The sequence below is a fragment of the Mytilus edulis genome, chromosome 4, assembly GCF_963676685.1.
Source record: "Mytilus edulis chromosome 4, xbMytEdul2.2, whole genome shotgun sequence".
Classification (NCBI taxonomy): domain Eukaryota; kingdom Metazoa; phylum Mollusca; class Bivalvia; order Mytilida; family Mytilidae; genus Mytilus; species Mytilus edulis.
In genome coordinates, this window is record NC_092347.1 from 92,193,047 (window position 1) to 92,217,112 (window position 24,066).

Below are 24,066 nucleotides of genomic sequence, written 5' to 3' on the forward strand. Positions count from 1 at the left end.
ATAGAAAAAAAACCATGAGACGAGGATCTTTTCGAGTATAAAGGGTAATTAAATGAAATGTTCTGACATGGAATAATGAATTACCGATTAGATATGAAGAAAGGCTCCTTCGCTGAATTTTCAAATACATGATGATGCTATTCTATGCAATTTGAGTAGATAGACAAACATTTGATATCATGTTTCACTTGGTTACTGGCAAACATTAATGTAACAGGTAAAGCATTTTGTCATTAGTAGGTAGACAATAAAAACATCACAATATATTTTGTAGAGAAATTTATTATTTTATCAACAGTATCAATAACAAATATTCATCAAATACAACATGCATGCTGCCTTAACTCGTCAAACAGAAAAATATATTTGTCAAGCACTGAAATTCATTTTTGAACCACTTAACATGCAAATGCTTTTAAAGCCTTATACACAACTTGACAATTTAATAAAAAAGAAGATGGAGGACGTAGGATAATGGTAAATTTGACAACAGCTCAGTGCTGAGAATTTACTAAAATGTACATATATTTTTACGGTCACAATACCAGATGCAAAAGATTACTAGCAGTCAGCCAGTCATAGCTACAAATTCAACCTTTGTGGTTTGTTGATACGATGATCAAACATCAGACACCTTCATAAAATGTAAATTCCTTCCTCCCCTTGAAAAAAATCCAAATAAGAGGCAGGGAGGAACCTTGACTAGATTCTTGACTTAATACAAATAGTATCCCAACCTCCAATCTATCATTTTGAATAGCAGACATAATGAACCCTTAAAATTTCAATCTGTTCTTTTTTGTACTTATGGTTTTTCATTCAACAAAAAATATAGATTTGTAAACAGAATCCAAAGGTATTCTCAGTGAGAAGATCAAAGATAAATCTGTATGTTTGTTTGATTAACAGTTGGAAAGATCATACTGCTCACCAGGAAACAGATTTAATATGTTATACATCTTTAAAGCACTTTTGCTATTAAAATCGTCAAACTTTATTGAAAAAGAGAAAACTGTTGATCTCCTGAAAACTAGTTTTTAAAGTGGTACATAACACTACAGGGAGATAACTCTGTAAAATCAGCTGAATGTTTTAAACACAATCTATTTAAAAGCCCCTCAATGATTAAAATTAGTTTTTTCCAAATTGCTATATATCCAATGAAATTTTTCAGACAAAGTGTGTGGTTCATTTTTTGAAATTTTCATATTTTTTGTAATATAGTCAAAGTAAATATTTCGTCAAATTTTATGAAAATTAAAGAGCCAAATTAATTTTAGTCAAGGTGTTAGGTACTACCTTAATGGCCTTGTTTTAGCTTTATCTCTTTGTATTACTTTTGTCATGGAAGCCGTGTCAACTTATTAGTTAAGATATAAACAACAATTTTTAAAGAAGGCAGCCTCCTTTAGTGAAAATTATGGGCAAAGTTTTCCCAACTTGGCTCATTGCATTCATTGGAAATCATTTTGATAAAAAGATTGACAAATGATTACCAATTGATGGCAAAACCTCACAACTTACCTAGGGCTAGGTGTTAAAAACGATTATACTTCGTATCATATCTCATACACAGGATAAATTTAATACAAGTGCTTAAATTAGTCCCTATAACAACAATTGAGCAGCATAGGATAGAAGTCAACATTATCCAAATGAATATTCATACATCTGTTTAATTATTTTGCAGATTGAAAAAAATCTGTCTGGAAATTTTGTAATTGTTTGAAAATTGAGTTGACATAAAAATCCTACACAATATAACAACATTCACCTTTTATTTCGTATTTTAATGTTCCAAAACCAATCAAAGTATTATATATGTATATGTTTACATGGGGCACTTGCATAATGTTGATTTCTATCTGATGTTGCTCATTTTATAAACAAATTGAATGATTAAGTCTCATTCCTCAATATATTCAAATTGTTTTCCTTGCAGAGGGAATAATAAATTTCAAAAAATACATTATATGTACGAGCAATAACTGTTCAAGTTCAAGAAAACACTTTAAAATACATAAGAACAGTTATGAAGATAACCTGTTTGCACTAAAATATCATTGTCTTAAAATCTGACAATTAATCTTATAAGTAATTGTAACATTTACAGTAAAGCTCAAACCAGCATAATTTAAACACAAAAGGGATCTTCATTAGTCTATATGTGGGAAACCAATAATATTGTCATGTAAATTATAATAAACTAGAAAAACATGAACAGAGCTTAAAATGTATACCCTCTTAAATTTATATCACTGTTGCAAATTTATATCCCCCTTTTTGTATCAATATGGCAAAGTTTTGTAATGCAAAGGATCCAAAATTTATATTAAAAACAAAATAAGAGAAAGAGGATAAATGCCAATAGATATTAATTATTCCCCGATAATTTCAAGAAAATCCAGTCAGATCAGAACATGCAATTTGTGGATGGAAAGCCCCACATTTACATTGATCAATATATCCCATACTTGACTTAATATGGGTATTAACTAACAGAAGGGAGTCAATAATTTGGTGCTAGTGTGTATTTTTCCATTGCTCTATCCATGATAGAATTTTATCTAAGTTATCTTCCATATCGTCTGGAGTATTACTGGCCAGTTCATGCACTATTTCTGTTTTATACGAGTCTCTAGCTTCCTCTAAAATTGTCTGAAATATTTCACACTGTATATTATCTTCTAACTTCTTTCCGTTATAACCCCTGAAATAAAAATATATTGATCATGTAATAGTTTTATATTCTACTTCTTCCCATTATAACCCCTAAAATAAACATATCAAGAATAAGTTCTATGTCTCCGTCTTTCATCCATTTGACAGAAAATAACTTTTAAACTGATTTTTATATTCTTCTATTACACATATTGTTTTAAATTAGTAATTATACCCCCGCTTTAAAATACCCCCGCTTTAAAATACCCCCGCTTTAAAAAAGAAGGGTATACTGTTTTACCTCTGTCTGTCAGTCCGTCCGTCCATCAGTCCGTCTGTCAGTCAGTCAGTCCGTCCCATGAAACTTTCGTCACATTTTTCTCAGGAACTACACATCCACCCTTTCTGTAATTTGGTATCAACATTTATATATGTCAGCCACACCGTGTGATGCGTTTTCAGATTCATCACTTGACAACTTCCTGTTAACCGAACACTTGTCTGATTTTACACATGATAGCCAAGTTGAAAATTTTCGTCACATTTTTCTCAGGAACTACAATACAAGGATTTCTGAAATTTGGTTTCAGGATTTATATTAGTCAGCTATACCGTGTGATGCGTTTTAAGATTCATCACTCGACAACTTCCTGTTAACCGAACACTTGTATGATTTTACACATGATAGCCAAGTTGAAAATTTTCGTCACATTTTTCTCAGGAACTACAATACAAGGATTTCTGAAATTTGGTTTCAGGATTTATATAAGTCAGCTATACCGTGTGATGCGTTTTCAGATTCATCACTCGACTACTTCCTGTTTACCGAACACTTGTATGATTTTACACATGATAACCAAGTTAAAAATTTTCGTCACATTTTTCTCAGGAACTACAATACAAGGATTTCTGAAATTTGGTTTCAGAATTTTTATAAGTCAGCTATACCGTGTGATGCGTTTTCAGATTCATCACTCGACAACTTCCTGTTTACCGAACACTTGCATATTTTTACACTATCAATATTATCCACTTGCGGCGGGGGTATCATCAGTGAGCAGTAGCTCGCAGTTTCACTTGTTATAACTGCATAAAGTTCTTCAACAAAAATTACAGTTAACGATTGGTTTATATGGTGTATATTGTCTAAAAATAAACTGTTGACACAGAGATATGTCTTGCTTTAATATTGACAGAAAATTCAGAAAAAGACAATTTAATGGACAGCAACATTACTAATAAATTCAAAGACACAAGACCATGGCCTAGGGAGTAGGGAGAAGATAGTAATTTATATAATTCCACTTAAAAAAAATAGTACCCGTAGTTCTTATCAAACTAACTTTACTTATAGTAGAAAATTGAACAATTGTTGACCATGTCGCCAGCACCTGAAAAGCAACACATGTGTCTGTCTTTCAAGAATTTGGTCATAGACAAGACAAAAAAGCAATATTTGCAAATTAAACAGTTTTTTTTGTAAGTATAAAACAGTGTACTTTTAACCTTCTACTTATAATATGTGAAATTCAGACTTGACCACAAAACTTATTCTTAATCACTGATCAAGAATATAAGGTCCAGGTCAAGTTAACCCTGTCTGACAGACATGTTGACCTTACAAGGATCTAATATACCAAATATAGTTACCTTATTAGACAAGGTACAAAGCATCCAAAATCCCCATCCCTCTGAAAGATAAAGCTGTCAAATAGTTTATAAATTGTTACCCCATGTCTCATACTCCCTAACCTTCTTAGCAACTGAAACAATAAAAATCAGTTTAACTTTACTTGAGATAAATTGTAGTAGTAGCTGTGTAATTTTGTCTCACCTGCTTTCTAATCTGGTATACAGAATAGGATTGTCTGTCCTGAGAACAAACACAATATCAAACCAGCGCTCAGGGAAGAATTCACAACCATGATAATCTATGACATTACCACCTTGTCCCATTTGATCTTCTAATTCATCTAGAACCTGTAAATAAACAAATCTAATATCAAATCAACAAGCAAAAAAGCCCTCTGGGCTCATGGTTTCTTTTTCAAGTATCAAAGCTTATACATTAATATTAAAGCTACATGTATAATACATAAACTTCATTTTTTTGGTATTTCTAATGCTTGTCTGATCATTTTTTACATTAAAAAATGTCATCAAAATGTAGTAACTTCAAATCACCTTGGCCTCACAATATAACTAATCATGCAAATGAGATACATGTACAGTGTAATGTATTCAGAATTTTAAAAATAATAAAAATTTAGGTTTCCAAAAAAGTGGAATTTGAATATATATAACATAGCTTGATACAAAGTGCATATTGTATACACTCAAGTGTAGGAATTCAAAAACAAGACGGGATACATTGTAGCAACCCATATCAACCCATACTGCATGATCGATAACTGAACAAGAAACTCACAAGTATTTTTTTCTGAATTAGGTCTTTCCACGAAAAGTTTTGGTTTTCTTTGGATTTTTTTTTTTCTTCTTCCTCCTAATTTTTTTCCTTCGCTTTATTGATGTTTCGCAAGATGTCGCTTAGATATTTGGAATATGATATCGAGCAGTTTATACGCTTTTGTTTCTACTTCTGCGTAACCGAATACTTTCCCATATAAGAGTTATCTCCCTGAAAACTGTTTTTCTTGTTATCTCTTAGGCTTCACAACTGTATAAGAAACCGACAAATTTATTTTTCCAAATTGCTCGTTATATCCTCAGGATGTTCTGTAAAATTTTGACTGAAGCCGTATAAAAATTCTATATTAGAGTTATTTCCTATTTTGTATTTGATATAAGTGAAATCTGTTATTAACTGGAAAACCATAAGTGATAGAGGCCTGGGGTCTTTTGATTTGAGGTCCTTAGTCCAAAAAAATAAAAAAGTTCAAAGTTTTCATTTTGGCTTGTTATCAGAAAACATATGATATCGACAAAATGTTTTCACACAATTGTTAGTTGTGGCATGTCATAACACATAAATTTTAGTTGAAAGGGTACGTAGACAATTGATGAAAGTTTCCCCTCCTTTTATATTTAATATTAGTCGTATGGTAATATAACTTATTAACAATATAAAGTAGAGGCCTAGAGTCTTTTGATTTGAGGTCTTTGGTTTATGACCTTGAAATTGAGCTCAAGGTCAGAGGTAAATTTAATGTTCTAGATTTTGACCTTTGCTTTTACCTCATACATGTATATATGTATACATGATAAAGCCAGGGGACTTTTTGCATTAGGTTGCAAGCAATGTGACTTTGAAAAAGCCAACTGAAAGTGACCTTTAGTAAAACGGAAGTAGCCAGGGTTTCCCCTGGGTCCATTATTTTTTTCGCCACCTCTTTCGCCAAAACAATATATTTTTCGCCACTTTATTATTTTTTTCGCCAAGTAACATTAATATATTTTTCGATTAAAATTTACCTTTTTTTCTACCCCCCCCCCCCCCCCCCTCCCTTAAATAAGATGATTTTGCCCCATTGTATCTATGATTATTCTCTCAAACTTATTTTAGAGTCTAGGGGCATTTTATAATGATAAACACTAAATATTTACTTTAAAACAGATTTTTTTTAACTTAAAAGGGGTTTTATTCATTGTATTTTAAACAACTTTTCTAAATGAGGGGGCCACTAAAATTTTTATTAATAAAGATATAAGTCCTGGAATATAACAAAATTAATGGACATGTTTTGATCATATAATACCATTATAGTTCGTAGGGAAAGTTTCTTTAAAAGAAAAATACTGATGTGCCCTTTTGTACTAAGATGTGTTTTTTACAACAAAACAAAAGCTTTTATCACATGAAATTGATCCCTCATTTCATGTGTAGTCATTACATTGAAGGGTTACTCTCATTCGAGGGGTTGTTCCCAACCTTTTGGATAGATTTCTTCATAACTACAGTTTTCTTTTCTTGACCATCGTAAATGAAAAAGTTAAGACGTAAAACTTTGCTTGAAACACGGTCGTGTGTCACTCAAAATACTTTAAAGTAGTCTCCCTAATCAATTACCTATATTAAAGTCAAAGGGTAATTAAAGTTATAAATCAGAGATTTTTATTGCTTTCGAACATTTTTCGTCATAAACAGCTTTCTTTTCTAAACTATCTTAAAAAGGAGAGGAGACGTCAAAATTTGCTTCAAACACGTGCGTCGCAAAGTGGTAAATAAATTCTGTAAAAAACTATGTGACATTTAGCGGAAGCCAATTAACCATATCATTTTGTCAAACAATTCAATCAACACCTTTATTAATTAGTCCTTTGTTGTCGATAGCTATAAAATGCAATCAGCTGATTATTGATTTTCTGTCCAAATCTTAATGAGGTCAAGGTGAATTCCGAGTATTGTCTTATCGGGTAAAGTCCGAGAAACTCGGAAAAAAGTTAATAAACAAGATGGAGGAAAATAAATCGTTATATATATATTTCTTTCGCCAAATTCTTTCGCAAATGACGAATTTTTATCGCCACAATTATTATTTTTTCGCAAATTGCGAAAATGGCGACCGCCAGCGGAAACCCTGGAAGTAGCTATTTTTTGTATTAAATTAATGTAAATGTATATAGAACCATATATTTTTGGAATCAGTGTCAAGTAAACTATCAAACAATACCGGAGGTAACATCTTTTTAAACGGAAGTAAAAAATTGTCTCCGTTATATGTATCTTTTTGTATAGAAACCATATATTTTTGGAATCAGCATACAATTAGATGTCATTTGACAATGAATTTGACATTTATATCCAAATTTTAATATTTTCATATCAAAATAGATCCTTACTAGTGGAAAAACCTTCATTTGTATCTGAAATTTGTTCAAAAAGACATATGTTCAAAAGAACATCATTGGAACACAAGTCCCATAGAATATACTGTTGTAAGTTTTACTTATTTAAATACTGTCAACAAGTCAAATTACCCTATCTTCATCAATAATTGGACAGTTGTACTGCGGGTCAAATCCTTCATACAGGTTGCCTTCTTTTGCCAAATCACCAATGTTAATGTAGTTCAGACTTGCCCTTTGTGCTAGTTCTTCTGCCAAAGTTGATTTTCCTGTACCAGGAGTTCCTAAAAGAAAATTTACAATGAAGTACTAGTGCTGCTTTCATAAAGTGGCCTATATAGGACTCTAAAGTGCGATGGTACTCTAAAGTGCGATAGTCACGCTAAAGTGCGATGGTCTACGCTAAAGTATGATGGTGTCTCACGCTAAAGTGCGTTGGTTGTTTTTCCCTAAAGTACGATGGTGTATCACGCTAAAGTGTGATGGTCCAAAGGATAAGATTTGAAGTATTAAAACATCGAGGTTTAAAAAGTCTTTTTGCAAAAGCTACTGTGCTAAGGTATAACATATGTGATAGGCTTTACAATTTACCGGTAGGCGGAAGTAATTGTTTCTAAATTAACAAGTCCGACCAAGTAATAATTGCTATAAAGGTAATTTATGTTTTGCTAATATTATATTTCATGTAAAATGAATTTTTAACAATTTTGGAGCGTATTGAATATTTGGATAATTGGTGTAGATTGCCGTTCACACTAGTGTTACAACCTCCCTTACATTTGTCACTGAAAATTAAAAATCCCTAATTCGTTCATTGTCGGAATTTGCACCATTTATTTGCATATAAGCTTAAATCTAAATGCAAGAGAAATGTAATGTTGGCCGAGCTTTCTCCTTTTTCGTATTTTCCTACAATACACAGACAATTTATAGTTAACGCACAAAAACATGTATCTCTATTCTACTGACGTTACTTTTCATTAAAATTGGCATTTTAACGTGGATCACAAAGTAAACTGCCACATAAACAATGATTAGAATGTATCTGTTTGCTTAAAATAGATGCAGGATAAGTATGCGTATACTGTTTTGTATTTATAAAGTAAAATGGTCGACTGTAGGAGTAGGATACAAGTCCCTTTTCCAGCACTCGAAAAAAATAAACATTGTGATTCAGCCGACAAAGAACGGTTAAATTCAATCAATTACTCGTAAGTCATGGACAAATATGATGTAAAAATTGTTAATCAAATATTCCTAATATATTTTCTGGTATGTTCATTTTTAGTTTGTATAAACAACTGTTAACGTCATTATCGAACTACGTTTTTACGTCTATATTTCCCGGACCATCGCACTTTAGCGTATGGAACCACGTACTTAAGCGTAGACCATCGCACTTTAGCATGACCATTGTACTTTAGCATCCCCATCGCACTTTAGAGTCCTACATATATAAGCCAAAAAACATACCTACATGTAAAATTTCAGACCAATAAAACTTCATTTCCTTGTCAAATTTGCTCTAAATGCTTGACTTTTTGAGATATAGGCCAAAAACTGCATTTGATCACTATGTTTTATTTTTAGCCATGGCTGCGATGTTTGTTGATGGATTAAAACTTTAGATACAATTAATAAACTAAATACCTTAAGGAGCATTCAGTTTAAATTTAGAAGGTAATTGACCCAGTAGTTTCTCAAGAAGATCCTTGAAATACATTACAACAACGACATACAGCAGACAACCACAGACCCACATTGATGGCATAAGCTCAAATGCTTTGCTTATAACATCATGAGGTCAGTCGTTGCAATCATGTTCATCCTATAAACTTTTATTTTTTAAAAATTATCAATATTTGATGAGAATCATTTTATCAGATCTTATATGTCATGTATGTATCATATTAAGTCGAATAAAAGCATATTGTTAGTCTTGTATGATTTTTAATTTGAGTTGTTTTATATATTTCAGAGTTTAGTATGAAGTCCGTTATCACTGAACTAGTACACATTTTTGTTTAGGAGCCACCTGAAGGACACCTCCTGGTGAGGGATTTTTCTAACTGCGTTGACGACCCAATGGTGGGCTTTGGCTGTTTTCTGCTCTTTGGTTGAGTTGTTGTCTCTTTGACACATTCCCCATTTCCATTCTCAATTTTATATAATACTGATTCCAATTTTCCAAATTGTCATGGTGATTGGGATTGATTTTTTACAAAAACACCACATGGTGTTGAGGTGTGTTGCAATCTCCTACAATCTCTGTAAAAGTTCCAATTTAACAAGCATGTTTTTCATGTCAGTTTGAGTCCCTAGTCCCTATCATGGATTCATTCCAAACAATACTTAGTATCAGAACAGAACATTATAGATCATATCTGCAGCGATTTTCAGAACATGACATCGCATCAAAGCGTTATAAAATCATATTAGAAAATGTATAGACTCACATTACCTCTAATCCAAACCTAAAACTTCTTACTTCAGATAAATTCATTATCAGCTACATAAGATTGAAGATTGAAGATGAATGGCCAATCATGGTGTTCATAACAGATTACTCAGAAGAGGTAACCTAACAAACTTTTTCGAAGATAAGTTACATGTAGGACTAAAACAGCTATAACTTATAAGGGATCTATATTTCGTCGTGTCATATGTTTTCGTATGTCATATGTTTTCGTATCATCCATATTTCATCGGTTTCGTTTGCACACACGTATATTGGGACGTGTTTTTCTGTTTCTATATTCGGAACAACAACCACACTACAACTTGTCAATTTTAAAACATATTCAAAATGGCTTTAAAAGACGTTAGAAAAAATTTAATGAAACTGACCTGTTTCAGCCATTTTTATTTAATGTAAAAAATATGCATCACTAGAATAGCTGTTGAGAAAAAGTCTGAATGGTTACATGAAGTACAGCTACAATGTATTTCGTTTGTCTGTCAGACACTGGATCTTCAAGGCATGTGACTCTCATGTGTTTTTTTGGTAATTTTTATTACAAACTAGCGAGTTAAAATTAACTGGGTAATTATATAAAATGGTTGTTCAAAGTCTATTCATTCAACATTCTATTTACAATTTTTTTTATACAACCTTAATACAAATAGATGAAATCAGTTTTAGTTTTTTTACATTTACATGTAATCACAATACTTGAAAACTGCATTTTAAATTTAAAAAAATAAGGTCTTCAGTCATGTCAGTAGAAACCCAGTGCCAATCTGAAAAATAATCAAAATGTTAGAATTTCAGCACATGAAACATCAACCAAAAATGTTTTACTAGTTATTTTTAGAACTGAAAAGAATTAAATAACTTTTTTTTATGATTCAAGCAATTACCAGAACCACGACTTTAAAAATACTTATTTCCAGATTTTATAGTCATTTCCTGTCTGTGTACTGATTCAGTTATTACTTCATACGAAAACATAAGACACGTTTTTTTTACATACGAAAATAGCAAAATAATCGGAAACAGTAAAAAATCGTAGTAAGTCTTAACAAATAAATCTAGATACCTAAACACATTGGACAGAACATGCTTTTAAAATTTTGGTAGACACGTGAAAAAACCTCAACAGTGAAAATTGTTATTAGTACGAAAACACATCACACAATGATTATTCAGTTAACAGATTTATATTATTCAGTTTTGGGGAAATACACTTTCGATGCTATGCCTGTTATCCTATATTAACATACTTAGTAGGAGTTTTCTATTCTAGTCATTAGAAGTTTACTTTTATGAAGACCTGAACTTGACATAGGAGTTTACTAGCCTGATAAATTTTATGTGTGTTGGCTGTTGGTGTTGTACAGTGTTATTTGCAAGCAAATTTCATCAAAAAAAATGTATTAAACTTGAAAAATTGGAGGAGAGACCATTTCCTTTTAAGAAAGGAAATTTGAAAGACAGGTGCAAGTAAAAGTCATTGAAAATAGAAATATTAAATATAAAAGGTACCTGTTATCAATATGTTCGGACCACATGGCCGATCTGTGGCCATTGTTTTGGTTTTTTCGATGTGCATCGGGATGAAAAACAAAAGTTGGAACCAGTCCCGATCATTTCTTATATTTTGAATTATGAAATTCATTTTAAGAAATTAAAAATGTGTAAAATAATAAATAAAAAATACAAAGAATAATTTAATGAATACAAAATGAGCGAATTGTCTTCCAGCGTGTTTTAAACTTTTACTGGTCATTATTTTCACTTTTTGATGGAAAACTCAAGAAGTTACCCGAATACCGGAAGTAGACCAAAGTAAACGTAAACAGTAAAAAATGTTTTTGCACTGTTAATTGAAAATGTCAAGTGAATCAGTTGACAAACACTCGTTGTTGAAAGATAAAATAAAGTGTGACCCACTTTCAGCAGACTTGCAATGGAGCTTATTTGTTGGTGCTCTTCAAAGCTACAGATTCGACACAGTGCTTCGGCCCTTCCCACCATCATTTTGTTTAGATAATGGTGAAAAGGATATCAAACGATTGGTAATTCATAATATTGAGTTTTAATACTTTTTCAAAATACCTAAGTACATGACTGGGTTTTATAATGAGACAAAGTTATGATGGTCAGGATCTCCATGACCTGTCATATGATGGTTAAAATATCTTCCGCCACCGTCAAATGACCTACTAGTCCAAATAATTGTAACCGGAGAGCACGAATTCATTACAAAATTGCTTGTCTCCACCGAGACTCGAACCCGGGGCTTCTGTGTTACAACGCAACGCGCTAACCGACTGAGCTAAAGAAGTACTTCCTTAGCTCAACCGCTTACGGCTGACTAAGTATCTACTAAGTTTTTCTAAGGGAAGCAATCCCGTCACACTTCCCCCACCTCAAGAGTCATTATACTCTATAATGATGATATTTTAATCTTTTTTATATTTATATTTTAACCTGGCTAGGTAATTCTTCTAACTGTGGGTTATTATTGTTGGGCGCCAATGTAACCGGAGAGCATGAATTTCATTACAAAATTGCTTGTCTCCACCGGGACTTTTACCCGGGACCTCTGTGTTACAAGGCAGCGCGCTAACCGACTGAGCTAAAGAAGTACTTCCTTAGCTCAACCGCTTACGGCTGACTAAGTATCTACTAAGTTTTTCTAAGGGAAGCAATCCCCGTCACATAATTATGACGTCTTTGAAATTGACTTATGCAATCCACATTTCCTGTTTTAAACACGTTCAAACCAGCGAATTATGACGTCTTGAAAGGCTATTATAATTTTTTTCTTTGACGCCTTACTTCAACAGTAAGATGTCAAAGAAAAAAATTATAATAGCCTTTTAAGACGTCATAATTATTTGGACTACAAATGACCCAGGAAATTAAATCGTCAAAATATTTTTTGCCTTAAAACTTCGTCAAATGATCCGCACCATTGTCAAAATTTATTTTCGTTTCTCTAGCTGGTGCCATTTTGCTTACCAATTGCATTTGATTTCTTAGGCTTTTTGTATTGTATTATTATCACTATAAATCCAAAGGGACCTCCTTGATACAGTTGATGAAAATACAATGAACATGATGAATGGTGAAAGTTGACACCACTTATACTCTCATTCCACCAGACAGGCTATCAAGAAACATCAACACTAATAGATACGAAGTACCATCTTGTAGGACCGAAGTGTGGAAGGAATCTTTTTACCCAAGGACGATACGAGACTGGAATGCCCTACCACATCCACTGCCACCAATGCAGGTAGTCTTGAATGCTTCAAGACTTACATGTACCTACATGAGATGAACTAGATCAACTCCAAGATGTTTTAAATTCACTGTATATATGATGTATAGCACAAATTTTTATCAATTATTACTTATTTCTTGTCAAAATTTTAAATGCACATCCAAAAGTGGCAAAATAATCAACTTATTGATGGTGGCCACTTATTGGTAGAAGCAGTTTAAAAGCCTTGAGGAATATCTGGCTAAAGATCGCTTATCACTTGTACAGGTAGATGTACATGATATCTGACAGGAGAACAATTGATGAAGATAGATGATTGATTGCATATTTAATTATGTTTGACATGTTTGATATATATAATGAAAATATAGATTAGAAAATAATTTTTTATCCAGTTACAAAGATAAAAGTTTAAAATGTCAAACACATGCTTTGAAATTGACTTATGCAATCCACATTTCCTGTTTTAAACACGTTCAAAATAAAACAAAAAACAACATAATTATACCAGTTCTTCTTATTTATATTGTATTCAATTTAACATTGTGTAAAGAATATCAGGAAACATTAATATTGTCCAACTGCATTTTCTGACTTTTTTAGAATCACACATGAATAATTTGCTTGAATCTATTGGTTTTGATTTTCTCATCACAAATAATCTGATTGTGTATTGGTTCACCATGCATGTTCAAGGGTTGTGATGTTTTTAAATCTTAACTTTTTTCTGCGTATTTCAATATTGCTTAAGACCAAACCTATTTCTACATTCTGCTTTGATGAACATGATGAATGTTTATTTTTTGTCTAATTTATAGGTTTGAATAAGTTATTAACAATAAGATATTTTTTATCTGAAATTATTTGAAATATTTTATTTTCTCAATAGATATTTTTTCCAAATTCAAAGTAATTTATATAATAATGAGTACTATCATGACTAGTGATAAAGTTTATCATAAACTGTCAATATTTTCTAATGATGAAAAGTAATTAACCTTAAATTAAAATCAGTGATCATATTCTTATATTCATGAGATATGAGAGAGAAATACATTTTGTACTTTCATGATATTGTAGAAACTAAAACTGTATCACCAACTCTGGAAATTGGTAATTAATTTTATATATATTGTACATTTTTTTTACATGTATTGTGTTCCAATTATACTTTTTTAGGAGCAATGTGCAGATAAAGTTACCAGTTTACAAGATGTATTGAAAAAATCTGATATTTGTGAAGAAATCCTAGACCTTGTCTCATGGGTATTAGATAAGCAGTTTCAGATACGTTCTTCACAGGATATTGGAGTAAGTTGTAAAATAAAAATAACAAATCAAATCAGACTAATATGCATTTAATACATGGATAAATTAAGGAAACAAAGAATCACTATATATATTGGGAATGTAGTATAAAGTGTTACTAGCCTGGCTTAGCCTTCTGGTATTGTCAGTTTTACTGACTGCAATAAGTTAACTGGGATGTAAGGTACAATAATAATGAACTGTATGTATTTTCTGCTTTTAATACCTAATTGTTTGCTTTGAAATCACACTCAGATGTTTCACCCATTTAGGCTGGCCAAATGCATTGACCACATCCAATAATAAATCAGGCAGTGCTTAGCATACATAGCATAATGCATTAAATTGTATTTTCAAATACAATGCTGCTTATTTAAAATGATATGTTTTGAACTTCAAAGCCTTCAAAAGCCTTCTTTATGTCCATTTATAATTAAAAACAAATGGTATGGAAGTAATTTTACCTACACAGTAGCTCGACATCTATCAACAGCTCAAATACTGTGCAACTTTTTACTACCAAAAAAAATTATATCACTAAGTTTATCAGTCATGAAGTTTGATTTTCATGATTTTAGCTTTTCTCCTTGTTCAGTTAAAGCCCTTTCCCTAGAATTAAATTTTTGGATGAAATACTTATTTTAAAATTACTAGATTTCTGTTCAAAGGGAAATAACTAATTATTTTAACTTTCCCTAGAATTAATTTTTTGATGAAATACTTATTAATAACATTGTACTAGATTTCTGTTCAATGGGAAATAACTATATTTTTTTAAAGATGCATTGTATTAAAATTTATGCCATTTTGGCTTTTTTTCCTATTCTTTAGTAAATAATGTTTTAAGAATTTAGTGTTATGTTAGCTCCATTACAATAATTTTTTAACTGGTAGGGGACTATGCATGTATTGCCATGCAATACTCACAGAATGCTTGTTTGAACCAAGTTAAACATATTTCCAGTTTTATTTTAAAAAGATACTGCAATTACATAATTATGTTCTGTTCAGTTGCCTTTTAAAGGGCAAATTATCTTGGTCATTGGCTTGAATTATAGAAGTGATTGCCCACTGAAGATTAGATTTTACATAATCTTATTTTTATTTTGTAGTTTGAGGAGCTGAAGAAATTGACCAAAGACACAGGTACTTGTACTAAGCCAGACTACATATTTGAAGTTTTACCCAGTGAATCAGCAAGAGCTGCCTTTGAAGCAAAAAGAGATGGGCGAGCACTGATGTATGCATATCATGGAAGTAGATTTGAAAATTTCCATTCTATACTTCACAATGGGTTGATTTCACATATGAATAAGGTAAGGGAGCTACCATTTGATTTTTATGGGGAGGCTAGGATGAAATTTGAAAAAAATAGGCAGGACAGGAGTTTTGAGTAAAAAAAAAAGGCAGGATGAGACACTTTGCAAAAAAAAAGACAGGATGACAATTTAGGTAAAAAAAGTCAGGATAAACTAATAAAAAGTGGCAGGACCGAATAGAGTGAAAAATAAAAAGGCAGGACAGAGATTACAACTAAAAAAAAATGCAGGACAAAATTTTTCATCCTAGCCCCCCCATAAATAGCAAATGGTAGCTCCCTAACAACTTTAAAAAAAGATGATACACTTACGATACACCAGGATTTTACTTCAACATTAATAAGCATAATTCATTTCTGTTACAATTAATGAACTATCTAAGATCTACTCTCCCTTTTAAATCGTGAACAGTAGACTTACAGTTCACTTGTATTTGGTTGTTGTAATTTGTTTTAGAGACATAAAAGTGATGACATTTAGGCATGTTTTATCAGAGACATAAAAGTGATAACATGTAGGCATGTTTTAGAGACATAAAAGTGATAACATTTAGGCATGTTTTATCATGATAGATAATTTGTTTTAGAGACATAAAAGTGATAACATTTAGGCATGTTTTTATCAGAGACATAAAAGTGATAACATTTAGGCATGTTTTATCAGAGTCATAAAAGTGATAACATTTAGGCATGTTTTAGAGACATAAAACTGTTTTATCATGGTAGATGATTTGGAATGCACATCTGATATGATCAAACACACTAAAGAGCAATATTACTCCAGATTTGACTCAGGTTATGCAAATTTTACTCCAAAAAATTGAAAGTTTGATATTCAGTTTTCCTTACATTATGTATACTTTTGTTTTAAATATTTCATATACATGATATACATTTAAAACTTAATAAATCAATAGACAACTTTCGAGTTTGATGCATTTCCGTCAAAAACTCTCGTTTAAGTGAACATCATTTGTGCGTTTAGGGGCGTCGTCACTTCCATTCCAATGTTGAGCGAGTGGTTGGAAAACTAGAATTCTGTATTGTACGAATTATTCGGAAAATTGGAATTCTCAAAATTGACAATCAGCATTGCTGTCATTAGGGAATTGTCATTAAGTACCTACAAAACAACCATTATTTCTAGTTTATCCTGCACAGTGACGATCACTAAGACGCTTGATGAACGTAAACAGTGCAGGGATACAGGCGACACCCTCTATCTGGTAAATGACGTCATAAAGGCGCGTATAATTGACGAGTTTTTTCCGGTGACGGATGAACTCGCAAGTGGTCTATTGTATTTTTCTGTTTTTCTAGATTTCTGTATTTGGTGAAGGAACATATCTCTCCAGTGAATTGTCAGTGTCTTTACACTACAGTCCTATGGGTTTAGGCTGGGAACATAGTACTCTAGGCAAGAAAATCAGCTGTGTGGCCTTGTGTGAGATGATTGATGATTCAGCTGTTAAATGTCAAACAAAAACAGGTACTTTTTATACTAGAACATACTTTCATAACACTGATCTTCACCCATATCAAATTTAAGCAAGGGTATTTTTTGCAGAATCTTTTAGATTAGTTATTGGTATGACGTTGGCGTCATCGTCGTCCGAAGACACATTGGTTTTTATACAACCGCAAAAATTAAAAATTTTTGGTCGTATATTGGTATCACGTTGGTGTCGTCGTCGTCGTCCGAATACTTTTGGTTTTCGCACTATAACTTTAGTATAAGTCAATAGAAATCTATGGAATTTAAACACAGTTTATGACCACAAAAGAAAAGTTGGGATTGATTTTGGGAGTTTTGGTCCCAACAGTTTAGGAATTAGGGACCAAAAAGGGCCCAAATAAGCATTTTCTTGGTTTTCGCACTATAACTTTAGTTGAAGTTAATAGAAATCTATACACATGTATTTAGATTTTTGATTATAGGCCCAGTTTTCAGTTGGTCCAAATCGGTGTTGAAAATTAAACTTTGTTTGATTTCAACAAAAATTGAATATATGGGGTTCTTTGATATATGCTGAATCTAACCATGTATTTAGATTTTTGATATTTGGGCCCTGTTATCAAATTGGTCCATATTGAGGTCTAAAGGGTCCAAAATTGAACTTAATTTGGTTTCATCAAAAATTGAATTCTTTGGGTTCTTTGATATGCTGAATCTAACCATTTAATAGATTTTGGATATTGGACCATAATAGGTAAATGTCCAATTTAAAATTTTTAAGTTCTTAGACCACATTCATTCTGTGTCAGAAACCTATGTTGTGTCAACTATTTAATCACAATCCAAATTCAGACCCGTATCAAGCTTGAATGTTGTGTCCATACTTGGCCCAACTGTTCAGGGTTCGAACTCTGCGGTTGTATAAAGCTGCGCCCTGCAGAGCATCTGGTTTATTGTTTAAAATTAGTTTTTTTTTCAAACCAAGCTTTTAGTGCTTTTTTCTTAACAAGAAGACTTCTCTGATCATTTCCCGATACTTACGACTTTCATTTAAAGATCATGATTGTCTTGATTGTAGATGATAATCAGAACAGATCACGAGCTACAGGAAGCATGGCTGGAGAAGTTCCAGATAAATATTATGTTGTACAAAACAATGAAGTTATTAGGATCAAATATTTACTGGTTTATGCACAGAAATCTGCTCCTTCCAGGTAAGTTAAAATTATCTACAAATACAGAATTAGTCTAAAGTATCCAAGAAAGGATATCATTTCTAGCTCACCTGGCCCAAAGGGCCAAATGAGCTTTTCCCATCACTTTGCGTCCGTCGTCTGTCGTCCGTCGTCGTTAACTTTTACAAAAATCTTCTTCTCTGAAACTACTGCGCCAAATTAAACCAAACTTGGCCACAATCATCATTGGGGTATCTAGTTTAAAAGATTTGTCCAGTGACCCGGCAAACCAACCATGATGGCCGCCATGGCTAAAAATAGAACATAGGGGTAAAATGCAGTTTTTGGCTTATAACTCAAAAACCAAAGCATTTAGAGCAAATCTGTTATGTGGTAAAATTGTTTATCAGGTCAAGATTTATCTGCCCTGAAATTTTCAGATGAATCGGATAACCTGTTGTTGGGTTGCTGCCCCTGCATTGGTAATTTTAAGGAAATTTTACTGTTTTTGGTTATTATCTTGAATATTATTATATATAGAGAAAAACTGTAAACAGCAATAATGTTCAGCAAAGTAAGGTTTACAAATACGTCACATGACGGAAATGGTCAATTGACCCCTTAAGGAGTTATTGTCCTTTATAGTCAATATTTAACAATTTTCATAAAATTTGTAAATTTTTCTAACATTTTCCACTGAAACTACTGGGCCAAGTTCATTATAGATAGAGATAATTGTAAGCAGCAAGAATGTTCAGTAAAGTAAGATGTACAAACACATCACCATCACCAAAACACAATTTTGTCATGAATCCATCTGCTTCCTTTGTTTAATGTTCACATTAGACCAAGGTGAGCAACACAGGCTCTTTAGAGCCTCTAGTTTTAAAATCTATAAAAAGTGAAACCAATGGTATAACCTTTGCACCACTGCAGGTTAAATGTCACCATATTTTTGTGTATCAAACATGATAAGAGTTCCAGATATGTTACAATTATTAACATTTTTTAACTTTGAATTAATATCAAACTAGTAAATTAGTTGTTCATGATAAAAGTTAGTCTAGAGAGGTATTTCAAGCAAAGCAAATAAGATATGCTTGACATTCATACACAAATTAATTTCTAATTTGGTAAATATATTATGCATGTGGAAAAAATCGAATCATTTTAGAATTACATATTTAATTGAGTGACTACAAAGTTGGCTTTATTTGTAAAGACAGCAAAGACCATGTTGTACAGTTATTTGAGCGACTACAGCACATCATGATATAATGAAATCATGAAGAGCAAAAACCATATTCTCATTCAATTGTAAAGGTTAAGTCATAATATTACTAATTGGAAATACCAATGATATGTTTATGATAAAAAGAAATGCTTTGGCCTTGTACTATCATTTCTGAGATAGAAAGCTTTAAAAAAAATATGTTTATTTCTTTTTGCCGACTAATAATCATAAGTTTTTTTTTGTTTTCCAGGTCACTGACAAGTTGCTGGGTGTCATGGTTACATCAACATAAGTTTGCTGTTATGATGTTCCTGTATATATTAATATTAGGACTAGTTGGACTAGCCAATTCTCGAACATTTAAATATTATTTTAGAAAGTATTTTAAAGCAAGATAATAAAGTACATGATTTGAAAAACAAAGCAATTTGTTTTGATGCAAAAAATCGCTTACAAAATTGTAAGTGCCTTATTGACACCTAAATACTATCTAGTCTCATATCTATGACATAAGCAATGCAGGAATCATGTTGTTGTTTGCCAGTTATGCATTTTTTTACCACTAGACAAAATACTATTGCTGGGGATTTATTTGTCTGTGCTAGCATTCCCAAAAGTTATTCTCCAGATTTCCCCTACTAAGACTTTATTGTATTTAATCAATGGTTTATAAAGAAACTGTTTTCAGCTTCAAGTTCAACGATCATACTTTTTTATAATTGCATTAGTCATACATTGTCATAGTAGAGAGAAATTTTTTTTTACATTGAAGAGAACTGTTTTTGATTGCTGATCATTTAATAATATACTATTCATATGATGAAGACATAATCTTTCAATCAGTTTAATTGAGGTCTGGAGCTGGCATGTCAGTTAACTGCTAGTAGTCTGTTGTTATTTATGTATTATTGTCATTTTATTTATTTTCTTTTGTTACATCTTTTGACATCAGACTCAGACTTCTCTTGAACTGAATTTTAATGTGCGTATTGTTATTCTTTTACTTTTCTGCATTGGCTAGAGGTATAGGGGGAGGGTTGAGATCTCATAAACATGTTTAACCCCGCCGCAATTTTGCGCCTGTCCCAAGTCAGGAGCCTCTGGCCTTTGTTAGTCTTGTATGATTTTAAATTTTAGTTTCTTGTGTATAATTCGGAGTTTAGTATGACGTCCATTATCACTGTACTATTATGCATATTTTAGGGGCCAGCTGAAGGACACCTACGGGTGCGGGAATTCTCGCTACATTGAAGACCCATTGGTTGCCTTCGGCTGTTGTTTGCTCTATGGTCGGGTGGTTGTCGCTTTGACATATTCACCATTTCCTTTCTCAATTTTATTTTAGCTTACTAAAACATGCTCAATATGGCTTCAGAGGTTTTTTTATGGACATGGAAGGTAAGAGTCAGCAGATCTTAATCTGATAAAGCTGACAATGTCTTAATATATATCAACATAAACCTTGAGGTAAAAAGGTCTGTTAACCGTAGTAAAGTAGTGGTCACACAAAGTGAAGGATAGGTTATATAAAACTTATCAATTGACACCCTTAATAGATAGTGAATTATATTATGACCTCTTTAGTCATACTCAATTTCAATTTTGTTGGGTTTGAGCATTCCTGAAGAGAGTAAATAATGAAAAGTGTTTGGATCTAGATTATATTTACATGTACACAATATGGTTAGAACAATTGTTCTGGTAATCAGTGGCAGTGTTTTCCCCAAATATTTCATTTAGAATTCTGGTAAATAGAAATTTTAAATACCATCTTGTTTCAAAAAATTATAGCATCACATTCATATCATAATCTATAAGAAAACCACTTCAGATAGCATCACATTCAAGAAATATAGCATCACATTACCATGATGCTAAAAGGCCCTGGGGAGAACACTGAGTAAATTCGTAATTAATTTTTTATCTTTGAATGGTTCATTTTAATTTATTGCTAATCTGTGATATAAACAAGACTCAAATGTATTAAATGTTGTGCATGTTTTTGTTTTAATATTGTATCATTAGTAATGGTATCAGTCTTATATTCGACATGAAGAGGATTAAAATTAGAAACCTACATAGCACACACCCAAATGATTCAAAGTAGTAAATGACTTCATTGTTACCTTTAGATTTGATTTTTTTGGTGAAAATAGGACTTTCAGTGGCAAGAAAACTTTGTCTTCTGAAATCTGTATACTACTGGCTAGTGGTTTGATTAAAACAACTATTTTATTGGTGTTACCATATCCCATTCTGTTCTTTTTAACTATATAACTAGAAAGCTCCTGTTTTCTCTTTTCTTGTATTTTTTGTATTTTTTTTTATTTATAATGTACATGTCTGTCTTATTTTTCAGTTATTTTCATATTTCAAACAAACAAAATTATAGATGATGATTATTACCAAAACAGAATCTGTTAATTACATATGCTAGCATATTGAGGCAATTCAGCCTTAGTAAGTCAAACAAATGTGTATGAACAGGAACTAATGAGAATACAGAATTTGAACAAGTCACTGAAGAGGCATTAATTAATGAAATGCTCATCTGGTGCAGTAAAATATGTCCTAATGCTACTGATAAATGCATTTATTATACTTTAACTTAAAGATATCCAAAAGATATCCAGTTTGCTTCAAAGGGGGGTCTTCAAAGAGAGTAGGGGTATTTCAACTAATGTTGCTTTTAATAACCTGTTTAAATTAGCTTTAAATACCTTATTTAATACTACCTTAAAGTAGAAAAATGTTTATAAATGTTAATGTTAGATGCATTTATTATTTAAAATCTGTCACCTTAAATATAAGGAGATTAAGTTAATCAATTCCTGTACATGTGATGATTGATTGTTGGTGGCCTGGCAATGTGAGTTTTAACTGGGAATATTATACTAAGTATGATAGTCCCAGGATTTAACTACATTAGTTTATGTATTCACATTTTAACATAATGAATATTACTTGTAGTGCAATGTAGTGCAATTTTTAGAACTCAAATTTAATAAAATGGAGAAGTTTAATACTGAAAAATGTACAACGTTTTGTGTTTTGTATTTCTGTTTGATTTGCGTTTTGCTTTTCTGTTTTGTTTTGTTTTTCTTTTTATTATTTCTAATTTGAAGACTTGTTCGTTTTGCATACTTCTTTTAGTTTGATTTGTATTTGTATTGAGGACCATTTTAAGATATTTGGTTTTTAAGGGTTTGTGTTTTCTGTTGATGCTTTTTTTATAACACTTAAAATTCTTCTAAATATTGCCTGAAGAAATCATGTAAGACATATTCAAAATCATTAAATTGTACTGCCTGAGTGACAGACTAATATCTCATTGACAAAATCATTAAATTGTACTGCCTGAGTGACAGACAATATCTCATTGACAAAATCATTAAATTGTACTGCCTGAGTGACAGACTAATATCTCATTGACAAAATCATTAAATTGTACTGCCTGAGTGACAGACTAATATCTCATTAACATTAAATTGTACTGCCTGAGTGACAGACTAATATCTCATTGACATTAAATTGTACTACCTGAGTGACAGACTAATATCTCATTGACATTAAATTGTACTACCTGAGTGACAGACTAATATCTCATTGACATTAAATTGTACTCCCTGAGTGACAGACTAATATCTCATTGACATTAAATTGTACTACCTGAGTGACAGACTAATATCTCATTGACATTAAATTGTACTGCCTGAGTGACAGACTAATATTTCATTAACATTAAATTGTACTGCCTGAGTGACAGACTAATATCTCATTGACAAATTCATTAAATTGTACTGCCTGAGTGACAGACTAATATCTCATTGACATTAAATTGTACTGCCTGCGTGACAGACTAACATCTCATCGACATTAAATTGTACTGCCTGAGTGACAGATTAATATCTCATTGACAAAATCATTAAATTGTACTGCCTGATTGACAGACTAATATCTCATTGACATTAAATTGTACTGCCTGAGTGACAGACTAATATCTCATTGACATTAAATTGTACTACCTGAGTGACAGACTAATATCTCATTGACATTTAATTGTACTGCCTGAGTGACAGACTAATATCTCATTGACATTAAATTGTACTGCCTGAGTGACAGACTAATATCTCATTGACTTCACTGAGTTGTGTGATAGATTAACTATACTTTTTAAGCTTAAAATTCGAGTGATCAGGGAAACAAACCTGTTCCTTTTCGACATTTTTTAGTTACACAGGGACAGTCGATACCAGGTTAGTAAAGACTATCACTGGGTTACAAGTTACAATAGTTCATGGTTCTTTTCATGAAAAAGTCGGAATCGTTCCTGTTAATTGTAATTACCCGTTCGCAAGCACATAATCATGGGGAAA

The 24,066-nt window shown here is 31.9% G+C and overlaps 2 protein-coding genes across 2 annotated transcripts; one reads left to right on the forward strand and one right to left on the reverse strand.

Moving 5' to 3' along the window:
* Positions 1 to 264: 264 nt before the first annotated feature.
* On the reverse strand, positions 265 to 11,583 carry LOC139521063 (adenylate kinase isoenzyme 6-like). Its single transcript, XM_071314310.1, has 4 exons — positions 11,453 to 11,583; positions 7,600 to 7,751; positions 4,496 to 4,641; positions 265 to 2,710 (listed from the first exon to the last, which is right to left on the reverse strand). Exons 1-4 carry the CDS (start codon positions 11,517 to 11,519, stop codon positions 2,524 to 2,526), a joined length of 552 nt encoding a protein of 183 aa, XP_071170411.1. The 5' UTR covers positions 11,520 to 11,583; the 3' UTR covers positions 265 to 2,523.
* Positions 11,584 to 11,722: 139 nt separating this feature from the next.
* LOC139521062 (protein mono-ADP-ribosyltransferase PARP16-like) lies at positions 11,723 to 20,113 on the forward strand. Its single transcript, XM_071314309.1, has 6 exons — positions 11,723 to 11,985; positions 14,379 to 14,510; positions 15,620 to 15,823; positions 17,146 to 17,314; positions 18,360 to 18,495; positions 19,941 to 20,113. Exons 1-6 carry the CDS (start codon positions 11,800 to 11,802, stop codon positions 20,086 to 20,088), a joined length of 975 nt encoding a protein of 324 aa, XP_071170410.1. The 5' UTR covers positions 11,723 to 11,799; the 3' UTR covers positions 20,089 to 20,113.
* Positions 20,114 to 24,066: the final 3,953 nt, after the last annotated feature.